Here is a 21,460-nt window from a genome sequence, read left to right on the forward strand (position 1 = left end):
TGCAGCCCGGGGACCCCCACTGAATCATTATTGGAATCCGGGGACCCCCACTGAGTCATTACTGATAGTTGGAACCTAATATTATTAAATTTTCTAAGCAGTCGCGGACCCCCTGGGGAGGCTTTGCGGACCCCCTGGGGTCCCCGGCCCACATGTTGGGAACCACTGTTCTAGAGGGTGCTGGTGCCTGATTGGTCAGCAGGCAGGTTTGGGTCCTTTTCACAAAAGGAAATGGATAGGCTATATGAGCAATTACTGTTTCCATTATAGCCTATGGCAAAAAAGTTGTATTTGTTAATTATTGCTATTTTATATACCGTGGGACTCCCACTTTGACGACGGGGATGATTCAAGCATGTGAATTTATGAAAGATCCAATACTGGATAACAGAGGTGCCACGGTTCCAGTCTGCCAGCAGGTAAGTACCCGCGTCCTCGGGGGGCAGACCAGGGGGGTTTTGTGGGGCACGGGGGGGACACAAGCAGTCCCACAAGATTCAAGATTTGAAGTAAATACATAAAATGCAAGGTACTTCACACAGGTAAGTAAGGAACTTTGAATTAGAGCAGTAACATACACAGTTTTAGTTAAAATGAAAATAAGATATTTTAAAAGTGAAAAATCAACAGTTCCTGTGGGAGGTAAGTATTAGTTAGTTTTTCAGGTAAGTAAGGCACTTACAAATTCAGTTTCCTGGGCACAGGCAGCCCTCCGTTGGGGATTCAAGGCAACCCCAAAGTCACCGCACCAGCAACACAGGGCCGGTCAGGTGCAGAGGTCAAAGGTGGGCTCAAAACACATAGGCGCCTATGGAGAACAGGGGTGCTCCGGTTCCAGTCTGCCAACAGTTAAGTAGCTGCGTCTTCGGAGGGCAGACCAGGGGGGTTTTGTGGAGCACAGGAGGGGAGACAAGTAGACACACAAAAAACACCCTTAGCGGCACAGGGGCGGCCGGCTGCAGTGCACTTAGCATGCGTCGGGTTTTCAATAGAAGTAAATGTACTAGCGGTGGTCACTCTAGCGGTGCAGGCAGGGCACAGGGGGGCTTCTCGGGCCAGCCACCGACTGGGCTAGGCAGAGGGTCGCTTGATGGTCACTCCAGCACTGGAGTTGGATTCCTTATGATCATGGGGGCTGCGGGTGCAGTGCTTGGTCCAGCCATTGAGTTCTTTGTTCCAGGCAGTCGCGGTCAGGGGGGCCTCTGGATCCTCTCTGCATGTGTCGCTGTGGGGGTCGTCTCAGGTTACTCACTGAGTTGCAGTCGCCTAGGAGTCCTCTCTGCAGTGTTAGTTCTTTGGAGCTCGAGCCGGGTGCAGAGGGTGAAGTGTCAGGCTTCTGCCGGGAAGAGTGAGGTCTTTAAAAGTTGTTTCAAAGTTGCAAAAAATGTTGCTGTTGGTGAACAGTGCCGCTGTTCTCTGGAGTTTCTTGGTCCTTCAGTTCAGGGCAGTCCTCTGAGGTCGCTGGTCCCGCTGGATGCATCGCTGGGCAGGTTCTTTGAGTCTGGAGACAGGCCGGTAGGGCTGCATCTAAGTCAGTTATCATCTCCGTCGTCTCTGTGGGGTTTTCAGGTCAGCCGTCCTTCTTTGTGTAAGTTGCTGATTTCCTGGGTTCTGGGTCGCCCCTAAATACTCGTTTTGGGGGTATGTTTAGGTTAGGAGGGCAGTAGCCAATGGCTAGTGTCCTTGAGGGTGGCTACACCCTCTTTGTGCCTCCTCCCTGAGGGGAGGGGGGCCAACCCTAATCCTATTGAGGGAATCCTACAAACTGAAGATGGAGAATTTCTAAAGGCAGGGATTACCTCAGCTCAGGACACCTTAGAGGCTGGCCTGAGTGGTGGGTGATTCCTCCTTGTTTTTCTCATCATCTCCTCTGGTCTTGCTGCCAAAAGTGGGGGCTGTGAACCGAGGGGCAGGCATCTCCTCTAGCTGGGATGTCCTGGGGTGCTGTAACAACAGGCAGGAGCATTTGAGGATCACCGCCAGGTGTTACAGTTCCTGCAGGGGGAGGTGAGAAGCACCTCCACCCAGTGAAGGCTTTGTTCTTGGCCACAGAGTGACAAAGGCACTCTCCCCATGTGGCCTGAAACTCATCTGGTTGTGGCAGGCTGGCAGAAACTGGTCAGCCTAGCACTAGGAGTCGGACTCGTATTCAGGGGTCATCTCTAAGATGCCCTCTGGGTGTATTTTACAATAAATTCCACACTGGCATTAGCGTGCATTTATTGTGCTGAGAAGTTTGATACCAAACTTCCCAGATTTCAGTGTAACCATTATGGAACTGTGGAGTTCGTGTTTGACAAACTCCCAGACCATATACTCTTTATGGCTACCCTGCACTTACAACGTCTAAGGTTTTGCTTAGACACTGAAGGGGCATAGTGCTCATGCATATATGCCCTCACCTGTGTATAGTGCACCCTGCCTTAGGGCTGTAAGGCCTGGTATAGGGGTGACTTACCTATGCCACAGGCAGTGTGAGGTTGGCATGGCACTCTGAGGGGAGTGCCATGTCGACTTAGTAATTTTCTCCCCACCAGCACACAGAAGCTGTGAAGCAGTGTGCGTGTGCTGAGTGAGGGGTCCCCAGGGTGGCATAAGACATGCTGAAGCCCTTAGAGACCTTACCTGGCATCAGGGCCCTTGGTACCAGGGGTACCATTTACAAAGGACTTATCTGGGTGCCAGTGCTGTGCCAATAGTGGGAACAAAGGTACAGTTCAGGGAAAGAACACTGGTGCTGGTGCCTGGTTAGCCCTTACCAACTTCATTTGAAATGGAGGATGGCACAAGGTGGCTTTTCATACCGTGCGGACATCCCCGTACGAAGGGGGCATGGGTGTCCCAGATTTATATATTTACTACCTGGCTGCCCAGGTGGTGCCTATAAATGATTGGTTTGTGGGAGGTTGGGATGACCCGGCGTATCGACTTGAGACTCGAGAGGTGGGCTTTGGAGGCCTATTGGATATGTGTTATGGCAGCGGGGTTCCTGTCCAGATTGCGTCTTGCGGGTGGCGGTGAATTGTTGGAAGGCTGCCCTAAAACTTATAAAATGGGACCGACGTCTTACTCAAATTACCACACTGTGGCACGGAGACTGGCTGTATCAGATCACTGCTCTACAGGGCTTTCAACAGTGGGATTTAATTGGGGTTACTTACTTCCAATATGTGTTAACTAATAATACCATAGTTAACAATTATAGTGCTTGGGGTCGCATCCGAGTGAAGCAAATTGATATAGAATTGCTTGATCTACTTACAAGATCCTTAAAAACAAAATGGACCAATTTTGTCCCACTTGATCTTTATTCCCTTGTTTCTTAAAAAATCCATCCCCACAGACCTTCAGTCTTCATTTTTAAACCTGAGAGCTAAATTAAGAACCAAGCGAAGAGGATTGTGTTTGCTAATGTAACTGGTAATAATCTTAAAAAGAGTGAGAAGAGTGCACAGATCTGAGGACAATATGAGGAAATCTATAGTGCTACCTGAGCCAGAGAAAATAAATGCTGGAATGTGGGGTTCATCCGACAGTGAAAAGTTGAAAACTAAGAACAATGTATTTTTGGCCACAAACCCATATAAAGCTTCCCCTTAGGGAGTATTTTTAAGATGGGAGAGATCGTCCCCATTAGTGTCTAGGAAGCCTACTACCCTTAAAGTGGAAATGTTAGAATCTCCTACCTATACCAAAAGATTATTCCTATTGCACTGGGTGAAACAATTTGATAACAAATTGTTTAACTGATCAGTTACCTCCTCGACCAATTGTCAAAAATATTATAATAAAAATTTATGAGCAAAGGATTTCAGACCCTGGAAAAAGTAGACGCCAAATTTGAAACCAAGGTGAGCAGCCCACTATTGCAGCACCAATATCAAAGAATTTAAGTGAAACAAAATTAACTAAACCTGCAGAAGACAGGGTTGCCGGATTGCAGAAGGCACGAAAACCATCAATGCAGAAGTCTTCAGACACCTAAGTCTCTTGAAAGCAAGTACTTTACTAGGTCCAGCCAATCAAGATTTAACAATTTGTACAGATATTGGTACATTCCATGAGAGGAGTCTAAATCAGCTATCATTGGCCGAAGTGTTATTTTGGATAGGCAGCGTTTCCCTTGCAATTGACCGATCTTGATTCACAGTTAGAAAGCCCACCTCAGGGATATTTAGACTAGTTGGAAAATGTGGGGCTTGAGGGGCTCTGTAATCCTACATGGTATCAACAGGGGCAAATCGATTTGTTAACTCGAGGTTGAGACCATTGTAAGTAGTACTCCTACCAGAAGCACCTATCACAGGAAAATGATTGAGCGTTTGGAAGTTGGGAGGTGGCCTAATATATTATTATGCCAGTGGGGACAACCAGTAGAAAAGCTGCCTTCCACGACAGGTGATATATCTTTGCTTCATGAATGGATTCAATTGGAGCTTTGTTATGCTGCTAGTATTGAGTTGAGTTTCCAAGAAGTGGGGTGAAGCATGCAAGATTTCACTTATGAATTCTTTAACTATCCTTGTTGAAAAGAAAGATGCCTGGCTAAGGCGGGTCCTCTGAGATATATTGATATTGCCTAAAGACTGACATTTCTAGGCCCTCATTAGGAGTGGCCTAGTAATTGGGCCATATTTTCCCCACCAAAAAGTTATTGATACCTGGGATTTTGCTACACCAGGATAGGGAAAATCCAGCCTGCTATAAGTTGGATCCTGAAGGTCCACTAGGAAATGTGGACTTGGTAATTGTTAAATGAGGAATTGATTTTTTCTATTCAGATTTCCACTATAATTCCTTGTTATCCCTCATACTTTCACACAGAGATTTCAGCCTTTTTCAGCAGCCAAAATCTCCAAGAGAAAGTAAAGCAATATGCAGTGTTCCTGCCAATCTTATACATCCTGTGTGGCTGGAAACTGGTGTTACTAGCCCCATCGGAATAAAGAGAATACTTGGAACGAGGACCATGGAGGAGCATTTTAGCATTCGCCAAATGAATCACAGATTAATGGATGCAGTTGGTAAGAAAGTGCCCATATTATAAATTGGGTACATTTAAATTTGTATGCATTAAGAGAAGAATATGCTCTGCCCATCCATTGTGTATAGTCATCCGGGAATTGTAGGCTACCAAACGTTAAGGCCTAAGTAGCTAGGATGCAGGATACAAGGATAGTGGATTGTCGTGGAGTCTTTGGCCTTAGTCCCAAGACAGAAATAGAGGATCTGATTTGAACTGTTTTGATGTTTCCACTGACATCTCCCATAATTATGATATACATGGCGAAATACAATGTTGTCTGGGCATGTGTGTTGTCCCCAGCTGTTCTAAAAAGAAAACCTCATTCTGAAGCAACATCTTGGCTACAAAGATATGGGAGCCTGGAGTAGAGCTCATTTGTTGAACAGAGTTCATGAACAGAGTTAAGGTGAACCCTCAAAGAAGAGTGATATGAAAAGAAGTCAGAAGATTAATTTATGTTGTAAGAGGTGTATTTACAAGGTATATACAGCAAAATATAGCGTATTAGATACTTTTGACAAAGAGGCACTATGTGTTACTTCTTTATGAAAGCCTATGTGTGTTCTTGTCTTCAACTTGTGAACAAAAAAGCTGTAAATTTAACATTTTATCATGAAAGCCAAGTAAAACAAATGAACATGCAAGGGTGATTAGTCAACAGCTAAGAAATTACACCTGCTGTGCTTCCTAAACAAAAAAGCCTAACACCTGTGATTAATAACTCATTGTATCCACAACGTGAATACTTCAAAGAGCAAATGCTGTCTCTAGTGTAAACAAAGGACTACTTGATGCCTCATCACCAAAACCCAACCTAAACACAAATAAGACAATTTAACTATCCTCTAAAAGCCTTCATGAATAGCACATACATGCAACATCGAACTATAAAAATTACATGAAAGTCAATGGACAACACACAGCCTACACTTTCTGTACTTCTTATTAAACGTTTTTTGAAGTTTTGAAGTACTGATGACAAGAAATAATACAACCAGACACGATGCCTGCAGACAGATGAAAACAGCAAACTTTATTTTTGCAAACTATTCAGGGCTTCAAAGATTTTATCAAAGGTGAAAGTATCAATGTGCTGAGGGTTGTGTCCCTGCATATTTTGCTTAATAAATTGCAGGAATGTAGCTACTGTACAAAAAGAACCACGTTGTGGTGCCAGCAGATATCTCAGAAAGGCAGCTTCCAACACTAAAAGCAATACAGAAACAATAAGAACCAAATACGTACTTTAACTATTATCAAAAGAAGTATGCAAATACATTAAACGGCTTGCCGGGCATTACAGAATTACATGAATTTTATATTTTTAGGTGGTGCTTTTTACTAAAAAAAGATTTTCTTCAATCAAGCTCTTTCAAGTATTGTAGTACATTTAAATATATATTCAGAGTAAAGTTTAGCAAGTGTTTATCATTGCTTTTATTGTATGAAACTTTTCATTGAAGATCACTTTTGTGTTCAACAAAGTGTCAGGTTCTGGAAAGAATGCATCTCATATACTGAAACACTCACTAAAAGATGGAATAATAACTAAACCAACAGCATGACAGTGAGACAGAAATACCCCTCGTGACTGATGCAAGATGTAACTGACATGGTATTAACGTTATGGTTGAAGGAGGCTAACCCAAAGCAACCAATGATTGAATGGGGGCTGACCCAATCCCCTCCAACCTTGTATTTTTTCAAATTAAAGGATCTTGATCATAGCAGACCTTAAAAAAATGTGTAGAGGGGGATAGAGCATACTTGGAGATATCAGATGTTTACAAATAGCAATGAAGATCCCATGATGGCAAAATTAGGGTGAGATGCGCAGCACACTTAAAAGGTACTAGTTGTGCTAAACAAACATATACATGATGATTATTTCAACTTTTACAAACACCACACATAGGTTTGGGTATGTGGGCCAGAGATGCCTCAGAAAGGGGCCTATTTCTGTCAAATGAACTTCCCTCAAGATTCCCTGGAAGTTTCAACTTCCAAGGGGAAAACTTCACAGGTTATCAGTTTTGTAGGAGTTCCGTCCCCATCAGCAGGTATTGCACAAATACAAACCAGCCACAATCAGATGTAAGCTGTAGAACCCACCATCAGTATCACAAAAGTCAAAACTGAATGGGAGCTCCCATATTCTCCTCACCCTTAGTTCACCCATTTATCAAAATGCGCACCTCATAAAAATCCCTCTAAAATTCCTGCAAGCTATCCTAGGCATGCCATGTGGGCTGGTCCACCATGCTCCTACTGTTCCGTAGTGCCCCAAGAGGGCAGCCTTTGCCTTACACCATTGACCCCCCAGTGATGCGATTTAACATGAGGCCATCAAAGGAGTAGACGTCAGCAGCAAGCAAAAATTGAAAAACTTCCTAATTAGAACTACGGCAAACCGCTCGTAATGTATGGGTTTTCTTTTCCTAGGGACATTTTGCAGGATAGATGGTTTTTCTTAATACATTCAGCAGGAGCAGAAAAAAACAGTTTGCACCAACAGCAAAGATGTAAAGTCTTCTGTATCCTACAGATTAAATTTGCAGAGGCTTGGAAAAGGATAAACCCTCACAACAAGCTGCTAAAATGAATGTCTAACAATGGAGAGGTCTCAGGGTGAAAATCTGTCATAAATATAAATGAAATACATATATAGTTTTCGGCTTTACTCCAATAAACATTTTCTATGCTAGACCAATTTTCTGTATCTCAGGCCCAGTTCCTATTATTATTCATGGCATTTGCTGCAGACAATATATTCAAAAAGGAGGATAAACTACCTCTGAGTTTCAGCTTCCCTTTGTTCACATTGCAACTGAAGTATTCTACACGCTTCTGTAAAGAGAACAGCAATCATAGTGAGAAAATTCTGCAATCCCTGTATTACCACTACGTTTTGAAACATTTATCTCTAACTTGATGGAAGTGCCTTTCCTACAGTGGAGAATCCTCTCATATTTTGGCTAAAGGATTGCAGGTGAGACCTATGAAGCTTACGTGGAAAGGAAGTAGCATATAATTTGTAATCAAGAGATATGTAACTAATGTAGGAAACTGGCCTGGTGTGTGGTGAGCATCTGTGGTGTTATCACCCTATACCAGGTCCAGATATCCCCTCTCAGTGAAGTGTAGACAGTGTCTAAGAAGCCAGGGCTCTCTAGAGGTACCTGTGGATGAGCAGCCAAAACTTATGAAAGAGACATGCAAAGATTATGCAATACCACTACAGTCACACAGCACTCACACACATGAAAGAACCACACAGTGTTACAAAAATAAAGGAACTTTATTATACTAACACAAATACTAAAATTCTGAATAGGCAATACTCCAATAGGGCGTAAGTGAACACACTATTATGTACACATTAGAAGTCAGCGATTAGCCTAGAAAGCAACAGCAAATAGCAAAAATAATAGCAAATAGTGAAGGTCTTAGGGGGAGACCAAACCATATACTAAGTAAGTGGAATGTGAAAGTTGGTCCCCCACCCAAGGAAGTGGAATCAGTAGAGGGGAACTGGAGAAACTAGGCACCACAAAAAGTAAGTACCAAGTTACCCCCCCCCAGCGACCAGGAGAGAAGAGGTAACTACCTGTTTTTTCTGCAAACCCACAGGAGAATTTTGGAAAAGGGCTGTGCAAGATCCAGACAAGACTGGAAGAAACCAAAGGTGGATCCTGACAGAAAAGGTCCTGCAAAAGAAGGGGACTAAGTCCAGTTCGGGTTGGAGTGTTCTGTTGTGGCAGGAGCCACTACCTACCCTTCTGTGGATGCAGGACCAGGACGACGGTGGATAAAGAAAGTCAGCAGTGCAGCGCAGGAGCAGAAGTGATGCAAGTGATGTCCCACGTCGGCGATGGTGATGCAGTCGGTCAGTGGTGCTGGAAAACCACCAACAAGCCTTGGCAAGTGCAAGAGTCTGAGAAGGTTTAGCAGGGCTGAAGAGGATCAGCACGGCCCAGGGTACTCGATCTAAGCAGAGGAGTCCGAGGTGACTCTCAGAAGCTGGGGGAGTCACAAGAAGAGGAGGCAGCCCCCACAGGCAGCAGGCACAAGAGTTGCGAGGAGGACCACTCAGCACACCTGGAGAGGAGTCCCACGTCGCTGGAGCAGCAGGCAGGCAAAGAGACTGCGCTTTGCATTGGAGATAGAAAGGTCAACCCCTGAGAAAGATGGTTGGCCTAAGACCACCATGGCAGAGTCTCCACCATTCTTGATGTAATATTTATAAAACACTCAAAGGATCCTTGAGATTGGGTCCAGTGTAGCTGTAACTCCTCTTGCAATGGTCTCGTTTTCAACCTTGCAAAGTGGACTAGGGTGATTGATGAAATCATGCCTAGAAGCGACTTGAACACTCATACTGAAACAGACTTTCTTATTGAGATCCTGATAGCGATGTCGGTTAGTTTCTGCTGCCGTGCCTTTGAGAAATAAGCCTTGCTCTTGATGGTGTTGAGTTCCGCACCCAAAAAGACTATCCTGCGTGTAGGAAGAGTGAACGATTTTTGGAAGTTTACTGTTAGACCTAGGTTGTGAAACAGATCTAGGCAGACGTTGGTAGCCTTGGACACAAGCTGCAATGTAGAGGCTTTTATCAGTCAGTCATCCAGGTATGGGAAGACTTGAAAACCCCTGCTGCGGAGAAAGCCTGCTATTGGGGCAAGACATTTTGTGAAGATTCTTGGTGCTGACTTCAAACCGAATGGGAGGACTTTGAATTGGTAATGGGCACCAGCCGCAGTGAAGTGGAGATATTTGCGATGCTTTACATGTATCGGTATGTGGAAATAAGCATCCTGGAGATCCATCGTTGTCATGTAATCTCCAGGATTCAAAAGGTGCAGGATATCCGACAGTGTGATCATACAAAAGGATTGCTTCCTTAGAAACTTGTTCAATTTTCTGAGGTCTAGGATTGGTCTCCATTTCCTCAACCTCTTCCTTATTAGAAAGAACCGGGAATAGAATCCCAGTCCCCTGTGTTGCTACGGGACCTCTTCTATCGCTGCCTTGGCGAGCATTATGAAAACCTCTTGCTGAAGCAAGTGAAGATGAAGTGGTTGCGATTTTTCTGGCGGATGGTGTGGTGTTGTTTGTATCAATTCCAGCGTTTGACCTCGACCCACTATATCCAGCACCCATTTGTCTGATGTTATGCTTTTCCGATTCTGAAGGTAATTAGAGATGTTCGCTCCCACCTGATGGAATTGTGGAGAACGTGGAAGCGTAGCCGGTGCCAGACAAGCATAATTGTTTGCAAGGTTGATCCCGGGCATGGGAACTCTGTTTTCTCCTCCCACCTTGTCTAGTGTAGGAAGCTGTGGATGGTTGCCTATAATGCTGCTGATAGCCCAGTCTATATTGAGGCTGTTGATACTGTCTTTGATAGGAGCCTCAAAACGTTGAAAAACCCATATCTCTTGCTCCCTGAAAGGGCTGCTTCCTGTACTTCAAAGAACCAAGGGACTGAGCAGTGTCCGTGACAGCCTTGATGGCCTGTAATGCATCATCTACATGCTTGCCGAAGAGAGACTCTCCGTTGTATGGCATATTACTGGACTCCTGGACTGTACCTCTGGTCTGAAAGACGTCGCTTTTAACCAACCTTGGCGGCGTAACACAGCTGCTTCCGCCAGCTGACGAAAACCCATGGAAGCTATATCCAGGGAGCAGTCAATTATCTCCTCAGACGTACGTTCTCCTTCCTGCAGGATCTTCCGTGCCTCAGACTGTTTGTTCTCAGGAATGAGATCTATGAAGGCGTTCATAACCGACCACATCTGGCGATCGTAGCGACCCAAAATCGCTAGAGAGTTGGCTGCACGGACAGTTATAGCCGACATGGACGAAAATCTCTTGCCCACATTGTCCAGTCGTCTGCCTTCCTTATCAGGAGGAGTAGATATAGGCGTTGATGGATTCTTGGAACGCCTCTGGGCAGCTTGGGAGATGACCGAATACGGCCTTGGATGCCCTGTCAAACACGCTGGAGAGTCCTGTGACGCCTTATACTTCTTATAGAAGTGATGCAAGTGATGTCCCACGTCGGCGGTGGTGATGCAGTCGGTCAGTGGTGCTGGAAAACCACCAACAAGCCTTGGCAAGTGCAAGAGTCTGAGAAGGTTTAGCAGGGCTGAAGAGGATCAGCACGGCCCAGGGTACTCGATCTAAGGAGAGGAGTCCGAGGTGACTCTCAGAAGCTGGGGGAGTCACAAGAAGAGGAGGCAGCCCCCACAGGCAGCAGGCACAAGAGTTGCGAGGAGGACCACTCAGCACACCTGGAGAGGAGTCCCACGTCGCTGGAGCAGCAGGCAGGCAAGGAGACTGCGCTTTGCAGGGAAGAGCGCTGGAGGCCGGGACTACACGGAGCCTGAAGATCCCTTGGAGGAGGAACTAACAAGCCTTTGTAGCTGCAAAAGTCATGGTGCACAGCGGTACTGTCCTGCAAGGAGAGGCAGGTGCTTAACATCTCCCAAGTTGGACAGCTGGTAGAGAGAACCAAGTGGACTGCTCCAGACTACCACCTGTGATACAGGCTCCACGCAGCTCCGGAGGAGAGAAGATGCACACAGCTGGTCGTCATTGCAGTTGTTGCCTGCAGATGCAGGGGACTGACCACTTCACTTAAAGGGAAATTCCTTCTTCCTTCTTGTGCAGGCTGAAGATGTGTCGCCCTCAGAGGAAGCACAGCCAGGGAAATGTTGCAGTTGCTGGAAGGAGCCTGAGAAACAATGTTGCACAGCTGAGTCGTCGCTGGAGTTGCAGGTTGTTGGGTCCTGGCGGGTCCAGTTGTGCCCTTCGAAGCATACCAGTGGCTTGGAAGGCTACCCCTCCCAAGCCATGTAACACCTATTTCCAAAGGGAGAAAGTGTTGTCTCCTTCTCCCAAAGGAAATCCTTTGTTCTGCCTTCCTCTTCCTGAGCTTGTCAAGCAGCAGGAGGGCAGAAACCTGTCTGGAGGGTGGCAGCAGCGTTGGCCGCCTGGAAACCCCTTAAAGATTGGTAGGAGCAATGCTGGGGGTCCTCTAAGGAGCCCCCAGAATGCATGGAATCATACAACCAATACTGGCAACAGTATTGGGGTATGATTCCGACATTTATTCATACCAAACATGCCCAGGTTCAGAGTTACCATTATGTAGCTGGACACAGACCTGTGCCCAGTACATGGGTAAAATGGCTTCCCCGCACTTACAAAGTCCAGAGTAATGGAGCTGGAGTTCGTAGGGGCCCCTCTGCTCATACAGGGGTGCACTCACACACAGGTACCTGCACCCTGCCCTCAGGGCTAGGAAGGTCTGCCAAAGGAGTGACTTACAGTGACATGGTGCAGTGGCCTTTAGTGAAAGGGTGAATGCACCCTTTCATGCAGGCTGCAATGGCAGGCCTGTAGACACATTCTGCATGGGCTCCCAAGGGAGGCACAATAAGTGCTGCAGCCGGTGGTGAACTCCTGTTGCCCCAGTGCCCTGGGTACCTAGGTACCATATACAAGGGACTTATACGGGGGCACAAGTATTGGGGAGTAGTAAGTCCCAGGCAAACAAATTTAGAGCGAGAGAGCACAGTCACTGGGGTCCTGGTTAGCAGGATCCCAGTGAACAGTCAAAACACACTGACAGCACTCAAAAAGTGGGGGTAACAATGCAAAAAGGAGGGTACTTTCCTACAACTAAAAATAACGGGATGTTTTTAACTGAAGGGTTCTGATTGACAGCAAATGGACAACCAGAGGAAAATTGTGGAGTCCTTTAAGACATGAAGTCTGGGCAATTACCATGGTGTGACTGTCTGCTCAATTATAGTAGTATCCTGCTGCACCAAGAAATATTACTGAGATGATATGTTCCCCGGACTGGAGCGGGCCTGGCCATCACCATAAAGTGGCCAGGATCAATCGGCAGTGAGGGCTGGTCCTGGAGAACATGGACTACCAAGTAAAGACTGCTGGAGGAGATACCTACTTTCTAAAAGTGGCATTTCCAAAATAATAATTTAAAATCCGACTTTACTATTAAAGAGGATTTTAAATCACAATTAAAATGAGTGGACATATTTCTCTAGCTGCTCCCAACTGAATTTATCACTTAATAAATGTAATAAGGTGAACCAGTGCTAGTGCATGCAAGGCTAGCCTAGCCACAGTGAAAAACAATTTTTGAAGTTTTTCAACACTAGAATATGTAAAGGACATTAAAGATACACATCCTGCATTTTAAATACCATGTACCTTGCCCTATGAGCATTTAGAGCCTTTCTTAGTGGTGACATAAATATTAAAAAGGAACGCTTAGGCCTGGCAAAAGAGTTAACTTACTAAGTTGAAATGGCAGTTTAACATTGCGGACTGCAATGGCAGGCCTCAGGCTGGAGCTCCTTTAGTGGGCGATACACTGAGTGCTGCAGTCCGCTAGTAGTGTTTAATTTACAGGCCTTAAGTATACATTTCGCAGTGGGGTCTGGGGGGGCTGGGAATTTACAGAAAGGCCACAGAAACTTTAGGCAAGGAAATGCCAACTTTCTAAAAGTAGCATTTCCGAAATAAACATTTTAAATCAGACTTTACCATTAAAGAGGATTTTAAGTTACAACAAAATGAGTGGGTGAATTATTTCTCTAGCTACTCCCAAACTGCATGCATCACTTATTAAATGTAATAAGGTGAACCAGTGTTAGTCTGTGGAAGGCAAGCCTTGCCACAGTGAAAAACGACACTGGAGGCTTTTCACAGCCAGAAGAAAACAAGTCACTTACCTGTAACTAAAGTTATCCAGTATTGGTATCTTTCATAAATTAACATGCTTGAATCATCCCCGTTGAAGTGGGAGTCACACAGTACATGAAAAAGCAGTAAGCACAAACATTTTTCCATAGGCTATAATGCTAATCAAATCACTCATATAGCCTATCCTTGTCCTTTTGTAAAAAGACCCAAACTTGACTCATGACCAATCAGGCTCCAGCATCCTCTAGAATGCTCTCCAGAGAGGCTCATTCCCTCACATTTTCTAGCAAAAGAGTGAGGACTATGCCATGAAAAGGAACTGCGAGCCTCAAAGGGGAGGAGGGTGGGTCGCATGTGAATTTATGAAAGATACCAATACTGGATGACTGTAGTTACAGGGAAGTAACTTGTTTTCTTATCTAGTATTGGATCTTTCATAAATTCACATCTTTGAATCCGAATAGCCAGCGGTATTCCTAACAAACATTATGCCCACGGTGGGGAGGGGGGAGCGTATGCAAAGATCCCAGATCATCTCATCGAAAGAGCATTCCCCCACGACCCCGGGAGTAGTTATAGACTGGCGTAAAATTGTCATTTGGCGTTCTGATTGGTGGCAAATAGATCCAGGGTTGGCCTTCCTCAGCATAGAAAGATGCTGTCCAGTTCCTTATGATCGAGTTCCCATTCATGGCAGTTGTCGACCGTCCTGCTGAGAGAGTCCGCTCGGGCGTTGTTGACACCTGGAAGGTGCTCCACCCTCAGGCAAATCTTGTGCAGTGTGAGCCACTCCCAGAGAGGTTGAGCTTCTCTTGAGAGGGAAAGAGATCTTGTTCCTCCCTGCTTGCTGATGTAGAACATGTTTTTTGTGTTGTCCGTACGGACCAACACAGAAGATCCTGAAATCCGTGGAAGGAACGCCTTGAGCGTGAGAAAAATTGCCTTTAAATCCAGCAGATTTATGTGCATTCTTCTCTGCGCATCCGACCATTTCCCTTGAATGCACATGTCCTGCAGATGACCTCCCCAACCCTCCAATGAAGCGTCCGTTGTGATAATAAAGTCTGTCATTGGAGATAGAAAGGTCAACACCTGAGAAAGATGGTTGGCCTAAGACCACCATGGCAGAGTCTCCACCATTCTTGATGTAATATTTATAAAATCCTCAAAGGATCCTTGAGATTGGGTCCAGTGTAGCTGTAACTCCTCTTGCAATGGTCTCGTTTTCAACCTTGCAAAGTGGACTAGGGTGATTGATGAAATCATGCCTAGAAGCGACTTGAACACTCATACTGAAACAGACTTTCTTCTTGAGATCCTGATAGCGATGTCGGTTAGTTTCTGCTGCCGTGCCTTTGAGAGATAAGCCTTGCTCTTGATGGTGTCGAGTTCCGCACCCAAAAAGACTATCCTGCGTGTAGGAAGAGTGAACGATTTTTGGAAGTTTACTGTTAGACCTAGGTTGTGAAACAGATCTAGGCAGACGTTGGTAGCCTTGGACACAAGCTGCAATGTAGAGGCTTTTATCAGTCAGTCATCCAGGTATGGGAAGACTTGAAAACCCCTGCTGCGGAGAAAGCCTGCTATTGGGGCAAGACATTTTGTGAAGATTCTTGGTGCTGACTTCAAACCGAATGGGAGGACTTTGAATTGATAATGGGCACCAGCCACAGTGAAGTGGAGATATTTGCGATGCTTTACATGTATCGGTATGTGGAAATAAGCATCCTGGAGATCCATCGTTGTCATGTAATCTCCAGGATTCAAAAGGTGCAGGATATCCGACAGTGTGATCATACAAAAGGATTGCTTCCTTAGAAACTTGTTCAATTTTCTGAGGTCTAGGATTGGTCTCCATTTCCTCAACCTCTTCCTTATTAGAAAGAACCGGGAATAGAATCCCAGTCCCCTGTGTTGCTACGGGACCTCTTCTATCGCTCCCTTGGCGAGCATTATGAAAACCTCTTGCTGAAGCAAGTGAAGATGAAGTGGTTGCGATTTTTCTGGCGGATGGTGTGGTGTTGTTTGTATCAATTCCAGCGTTTGACCTCGACCCACTATATCCAGCACCCATTTGTCTGATGTTATGCTTTTCCGATTCTGAAGGTAATTAGAGATGTTCGCTCCCACCTGATGGAATTGTGGAGAACGTGGAAGCGTAGCCGGTGCCAGACAAGCATAATTGTTTGCGAGGTTGATCCCGGGCATGGGAACTCTGTTTTCTCCTCCCACCTTGTCTAGTGTAGGAAGCTGTGGATGGTTGCCTATAATGCTGCTGATAGGCCAGTCTATATTGAGGCTGTTGATACTGTCTTTGATAGGAGCCTCAAAACGTTGAAAAACCCATATCTCTTGCTCCCTGAAAGGGCTGCTTCCTGTACTTCAAAGAGCCAAGGGACTGAGCAGTGTCCGTGACAGCCTTGATGGCCTGTAATGCATCATCTACATGCTTGCCGAAGAGAGACTCTCCGTTGTATGGCATATTACTGGACTCCTGGACTGTACCTCTGGTCTGAAAGACGTCGCTTTTAACCAACCTTGGCGGCGTAACACAGCTGCTTCCGCCAGCTGACGAAAACCCATGGAAGCTATATCCAGGGAGCAGTCAATTATCTCCTCAGACGTACGTTCTCCTTCCTGCAGGATCTTCCGTGCCTCAGACTGTTTGTTCTCAGGAATGAGATCTATGAAGGCGTTCATAACCGACCACATCTGGCGATCGTAGCGACCCAAAATCGCTAGAGAGTTGGCTGCACGGACAGTTATAGCCGACATGGACGAAAATCTCTTGCCCACATTGTCCAGTCGTCTGCCTTCCTTATCAGGAGGAGTAGATATAGGCGTTGATGGATTCTTGGAACGCCTCTGGGCAGCTTGGGAGATGACCGAATACGGCCTTGGATGCCCTGTCAAACACGCTGGAGAGTCCTGTGACGCCTTATACTTCTTATCAAGTTTCTGTGGAACAGTCGCTGGATTCTGCATGTTCTTGAGGCCTTCACTCCAAATAAAGTCTATAATAGGAATTGCTCTCACAGACTTTCTTGCTTGTTCTTTGAAGTTGTGGGGGAAGCATTCCAACTGTGAGATCGAAGTTGGCAAGTGAAACCGTGTGGCCGCTCTATCCATCAAGTTGTGAAACCACCTATATCCTCCGGTGGAGAATCTGATGGACAAGGAGGTGGTAGTGAAGGAGTAGGAGCTAAATAATCGCCCCATTCATCACTAGGATGTTGTGATGTTGAAATCTCTCCTTCTCTTTCATCCCCTGATGAAGAAACAATCTCTGGGGGGAGCGGCTATTGTAGACTGCGGTGTAAGCACGGGGGTTGCTCGAGGTGGAGGTAAACTCCTTGGTGTAACAGGAGAGGTTGGAAGAGGCAGCTGTTCCTCCATTGCGGTTGGGAACCTCCTCTTATAATCCTGCAATATGGACTGCAAGTCCTGATTGAAGGAGACAGCCATCTGCACAGTGACTCTTGGCTGATGTGGAGGTCCGTAATAGCGTCTTTGATGAGAATAATAAGGTTGATATTGTTGTTCGTACTCATCTTCATCCTCATGATACTTAACATGCAACTGGGATGGACTGTGTGCATCACCAAACGGACCCTCATCTGACTCCTCCCAGTCAAGCAGATGACTAGGAAGCAAGGTTGTTACCTTACTTGGTGAAGTATCTTGCGGATAGATTGTAGACCTAGAGATCGCTGTAATCTTGACTGTAGCGTGAAGGTCAGGTGACCTAGAGGAAATAGGAATCACATCTTGGCTTACAGCTACTATTGGCATCGTCGATGATGTCGACAAAGATGGTCCCATCAACGGAATTGGTGTCATGGACGACTTCTCCATCAACAACGGTCTTGTCGACGGTGGTGTCGTTGACGGTACTCTCGTCGATGGTGTCCTTGTCGACGGTACTCCCGTTGACGGTGTTGCAGTCAACGGTACTCTTGTCGACGATGTCATCAACAATGATGTTCTCGTCGACGATGGTGTCAATGTTACCTTCAGCGACTAAGTCTTTTCTGGATGAGCCTTCGTCGACGGTGGTCTAACTGAAGGAATAAGAGCCTTAACCACCGACGTCAACGTAGTCGTAGGTGGTCTCGTTGACGAGGCGTTGGAGACGGTAGATGTGGAAACCGTTGTCGACAGTTGTGTCGTTGTCGACTTAAATTTGAGAGATACCTTTTTAGAGGTGGAAGGCTCTGATGAAGAACGGTGAGAGTACTCCTTTTTTCATCGAGGAGAGGATGGCTCAGATGAATTTGAGCTTTGTATGCCCTTAGCACCCTCTTTACGGTGCGTTTTGTGAATTCCTGGATCTCTCAGCCTGCCCCAAATCCTCAGATCTGGACCTTTTATAAGGCCTTTCTGCTTCACTCTCCTCACCTGAAGTACAGGATTTTGCCTGTAACCAGGTCAACAGTCTTCCTTCTCTGTCTCTAAGGGTCTTCGCAAAGAAAGTGCGGCATATCTTGCAATCTTTCACCTGATGCACAGGATATAAGCAATATAAACAGTCTTTATGCGGATCATCCACATGCAGCCTTTTCTTGCCACAGGTCTTACAAGGGCAGAAAAGGCCTTTCCTGGAAGAATCCGATCTTTTCTGAGTTTTCTGAGAGAAAATCTTCCTGTCAGAAGAAGAAAACTGAGCAGAGCTCAGGGAGACTCCCTTCACACAACGTGCGGTAGAAAATCTGAGGGAATGAGCCTCTCTGGAGAGTATTCTAGAGGGTGCTGGAGCCTGTTTGGTCATGAGTCAAGTTTGGGTCTTTTTACAAAAGGACAAGGATAGGCTATATGAGTGATTTGATTAGCATTATAGCCTATGAATTTTTTTTTGTGCTTGCTGCTTTTTCATGTACTGTGGGACTCCCAATTCGACGACAGAGATGATTCAAGCATGTGAATTTATCAAAGATCCAATACTGCATAACATGCAAAGACATTAAAGATATATATCCTACTTTTCAAATGCGATGCACTCTGCCCTTTGATCATTTAGGGCCTGTCTTAGGATCCGTTTGTAGGTACCAAAAAGGAAGGTTTGGGCCTGGCAACACATTGAAAGGGCATTTTACATCTGTATTAAAGGGTGCAATGAGTCATGATATATGTTTTACTGAGCTACTTAGTGTCGCACACTGAGTGCTGCACTTCTCTAGTATCATTTAATTTACAGGCTCTTGCAGTATGTAGTACCATATACCAGGGATTTATAAGTAAATTAGATGTGCCAATCATGTGAAGGCCAATTTTACCATGCACACACACTTTACCACTGGTTGGCAGCAGTGGTGTGTGCCATGTGCTATTGCCAACAAAACAAGTTCAGCTAAGAAGGCAAAAATCTAGGGTGATGCTAAAGACAGGGCATATTCCCAACATCTCATGTTTAAAACGTTCAGAGATGTACTGAGTACTCTGTGGCACCATAGTGGCTCCTAGGGGAGGGGCTGAACTTTGTGTTGGGATCCCTCTCAGACATCCCTGGGTATCAGATATAAATAGACTAATGGGCTGGAAGGCCAATCCCTAGATATACCTTGTGCTACTGATCAAATTCTGTGCTCTGTGCACCTAGTGCGGGTTCTCTCTAATACATCGGTTTTGCTCAGTCCTAACTGACCTGGGAAAGGGGATGGCAAAAGAACTCGGAGAAGAATACACTTGTAGCTAATCTATAATCCATTGCACACACGGCTATGGTTCGGCATGCTACCTGGGCCTTGCAAATGGTTCTACATGGGCTGCAATTTTATTCAAATGCCAATTCACATATCAAATCATCTACACGCGACCAGACAAGCTGCGAAGATATATGATAATATCTGGCCCATTGTTTGGGACACTGTAATGTTTAAGAATACATTTGCTGCTTCCCCACTACCAGTAACTTTCACACAGGTAATGGGCTCACTACTACTTGAGGCCTCGCAAAATAAAATATTACTGAGGGTTAACTTTAATGGCCTCATGGGCAAGACAGTGGACACATTCTAGCAGTCAAACACACCTAGTTGCTTTCATGACTTCATAAGGACTGTTGTGGTGTCTAGCGATAGTGCCACTAATTGGTGTGGTCACATATTTTCCTCTGGCACACATATATCCTTCTCCTGGATAGACCATTTATTCAACTCAATAATCACCATTGGCAGAGTGAAGGGCACCTGTATTTACCACCCGGGGATATCACATCACATGCCAGTGTAGGTTTCTACAGAAAGGGGGACTGCCAAGTGTTAAAGTATGTGGGGCGTTAGCACCTGTTATTTGACAAGGAAAGAATATGTAAAAGATGTGTAGACAGATTCAATATTACTTCCCAATGGCTCAGTGGATTCCCCAACCACTGTGTGTGAAAACATCAAGCTGGTACTGAGGGCAAGAGAATTTGATTTAACTCTAAATGCTAATGGGAAACTGTTAGACCTGGCATCCTTGGTGTGGGTTCCCCCATCTTTTGGCCTCTGCTTCCTTTATTTTTGACTATGTGCTGGACTTTGTTTTTACTGATTTTTGGTACTTTGGGCATTTTACCACTGCTGACCAGTGCTAAGGTGCAAGTGCTCCCTGTATTGTGATGATTGGTTATCCCAGATTGTCATAATTGATTTACTAGTAAGTCCATAGTAAAGTGCACTAGAGGGGCCCGGCCCTGTAAATCAAATGCTACTTGTGGGCCTCCAGCATTGATTATGCCACCCACTTGAGTAGCCCTGTAAACACTGCAGTGTCTGTGTGTGCAGTCTTGCACTGTCAATTCGACCTGGCAAGTGTTCCCACTTGCCAGGCCCAAACGTTCCCTTTTACTACATGTAAGTCACCCCTAAGGAAGGCCCTAGGTAGCCCCATGGGCAGGGTGCTGTTTAGTCAAGAGGTAGGACACGCACTGGTGTGTTTTACATGTCCTGATAGTGAAATACTGTCAAATTCAGTTTTCACTATTGCAAGGTCTAAATCTCCCATAGGTTACCATGGGGACTGCCTTTAAATGCCCTTTAAGTGCAGTTTCTCATTGAGAACAGATCGAGAAATGGAGTTTGGGGTCTCTGAAGTCACAATTTAAAAATACATCTTTTGGTAGAGTTGTTTTTTAGATTGTCTGTTTGAAAATGCCACTTTTAGAAAGTGTGCTTTTTTGTTGCTTGACCATTCTGTGCCTCTGCCTACCTGTGGAATCCACGTCTGGGTCAGACTGACAGTTGGGCTGTTTGTGAATTCCCTCTAGACAGTAACACAACACAAAGCGTGCGGAGGTGTAAAACTGTAAAAACTGTAAACTTTGCACTTGTACAGCGCACAACACACCCGTTAGGGTCTCAAAAGGCTGTACGCATACCGCTGTGGAACCCCTCCTGGCTTTTCCCTGTGAGGCACCCACTCCTGGACAGCCCCAGGGTGAAGCCAAGCATCCAAGCACTGTGAGGGCCGTTGTGGAGATTAAGCAAGCTATTGCCCAGAGTTACAGAGTGGGACCCATTAATTAGATTAGGCACCGAGGCAAGAATTATCTTGTCCAAAGGAATTGAGCCCAAGACCCGCCGAGGTGGGAATTGATCCCTGGTCCTGGACCAGATCTCTGCATCAGGGTCTGCCGCTCTAACCATTGTGCCACACTTCTCTGCATATCCTGATGGGTCTGTCTGGGCTAGAGTGAGAAGGAAGGAGTTGACA

At 45.6% G+C, this 21,460-nt stretch overlaps 1 protein-coding gene across 1 annotated transcript in view; it reads right to left on the reverse strand.

Moving 5' to 3' along the window:
- SYCE1 (synaptonemal complex central element protein 1) overlaps positions 1-21,460 on the reverse strand; it is a 439,580-nt gene that overhangs the window by 269,570 nt on the left and 148,550 nt on the right. Inside the window, exon 6 of the mRNA XM_069209539.1 lies at positions 7,819-7,873. Coding sequence (XP_069065640.1) covers positions 7,819-7,873 — 55 coding nt within the window. The remainder of the gene's footprint in view (positions 1-7,818; positions 7,874-21,460) is intronic.

This window comes from Pleurodeles waltl, chromosome 10, assembly GCF_031143425.1.
Source record: "Pleurodeles waltl isolate 20211129_DDA chromosome 10, aPleWal1.hap1.20221129, whole genome shotgun sequence".
In the NCBI taxonomy this organism is placed as follows: domain Eukaryota; kingdom Metazoa; phylum Chordata; class Amphibia; order Caudata; family Salamandridae; genus Pleurodeles; species Pleurodeles waltl.